This window comes from Propithecus coquereli, unplaced genomic scaffold, assembly GCF_000956105.1.
Source record: "Propithecus coquereli isolate 6110/MARCELLA unplaced genomic scaffold, Pcoq_1.0 Scaffold129, whole genome shotgun sequence".
Taxonomy (NCBI): Eukaryota; Metazoa; Chordata; class Mammalia; order Primates; family Indriidae; genus Propithecus; species Propithecus coquereli.
The window spans coordinates 4,073,383-4,075,202 of NW_012137080.1; the positions used below are offsets into that span (position 1 = coordinate 4,073,383).

General features: G+C 36.1%; 1 protein-coding gene across 1 annotated transcript in view; it reads right to left on the minus strand.

Moving 5' to 3' along the window:
• RCOR3 (REST corepressor 3) overlaps positions 1-1,820 on the minus strand; it is a 60,450-nt gene that overhangs the window by 35,967 nt on the left and 22,663 nt on the right. The window contains exon 7 of the mRNA XM_012638331.1: positions 1,704-1,782. Within this exon, the coding sequence (XP_012493785.1) occupies positions 1,704-1,782 (79 nt within the window). The remainder of the gene's footprint in view (positions 1-1,703; positions 1,783-1,820) is intronic.

Consider the following 1,820-nt stretch of genomic DNA (forward strand, 5'->3'; position numbering starts at 1 on the left):
CTTTATTAAAAGGAGTTTTCTGTAAAATTTGGTTTCAGTCAAAAGGGTGCACTCAAGGATCCAGAAGGCCACATGTGGCTCCAAGGCCACAGGTTAAACTGTTCAGTGAGCAAAATACGGTAACCATAATACAATGTTCTAAGTACAAATACACTACGATAGAAAGGGCAGTATGGTAGCACAAAGGTTAGGGAAAGGGCTGGAATTTAAGGGAGGTTCTTCCTGATATTTTCTCTGTGACACAAAAGGCAAAGTTATCTGCCAAGTGTTTTGTGGGATGGAGGAGTGGTTGGTAATGTGGAGAAAGGGATGAATGTTCAAAACAGCTGGCCAGACAATAAAACAACAGCAACTTGTATTCATGACTTCTATGTCCTGGGTACTGTAATGAGTGCTTTTATACATATTTTTCTTTGATTCTCAAAACAATCCCATTACTTTAACATTACCGAGAATAAAATTGAGACTCAGAGGTTAAAAATTGAGAGGCACTAAGGACTACACTGAGATTAGAAACTACTTTTTGTAGTAGCAACAATTTACATAATTTTGTCATTTTCTCCTGCTGTGCCTCTCAGACCAAGAATAGCAACTGATCTGGCACTATGGGTTTACAGGGTTAGGCAAGGAAGAGCAGAAGGGTAAGGATATGGGAAGTTAAAGAAATGGGGAAACGGGGAACAAAGCAATTCAAGTAGTTGCTCATTAGGTCTGTGGCTCAGAGAAATAATGATAAGGCAGACTTGGGGGAAAAAACGAAGGAATCGAGGAATCTGAGAATATTTAGCAGTAGTAAGAAAAGCAGTAAGATATCCAGTTGAGGTAGGGTAGGACTTAAAAATTTTCTTTGATGGAAGAGCTTAAAGTGATGATACGGGCCAGAATGGACCATGATACTGAGTTTCTTAAGAATGGGGGGGGGGCAGGGGGAATGCAAGCATAAGAAGAAAAACAATTAAAAGAAAGAAAAGAATGAGAGTCGTTAAATTGGACGAGGTCATACACCTACTAAAGACTAAGTTTAAACAAACTCAGATCTACTGTCTAGTTTCAATGTTATTTTCACTATTTCACAGCTGCCTGTACCTTAGAAACTTATATTCATCAACATTTTGACTATTTATTTTTTTACAATTATGTAGTTTCTTGCCTTATTAAGCAGAGCATGTATGTCAATTTTGCCTTTTCTTAAGGATTTTTAAGTCATCATTATTATCCTCATATCGACGATAGCATCATATAAGTGCTTTTTTAGATGGAGATTCTTTCATCTCTTCCTTTCAGACAGCTTTCAATTTTCACTGATGATGTCAATATACTTGGTACTATTTTTCACTTTGCTATAACATGGACCAAACAAAATGCTTTCAAGAAAAACTGAGTTAACAAAACCAGAAAGCTTGATTTTACACTTAATACTATATCATTTAAGGGTGGTTTTATTTCTTTTCCATGGATTAAAAACTAGGGATCATGGTAGGGCTTTTATACTTCTGAGTAGATGAGATAACCCTCAAATTACTCAAACCACTGGCTAACTAGGGTTCTAGGTATGACTGTATCTCCAAAAATCTCTCATTAGCATTGAAATTTACTACCTTCTAAACCCTTATATAAAAAAGTTTTTCTTAATATGAAGTACTGTTCATTCTTCTTCAGTGATTTGTAGAACAATTACTAGCACTTGTAATGATCATCGTTACCTCTTTTTTGGCTTCTTTTTTGGGATCATAATCACTATCGTTCCCATCCATTGGGTGTGTTTCTTCCACATCATCATCACTGAGAAGAAACAAAGATTAGTAAACTTAATTCCCTTC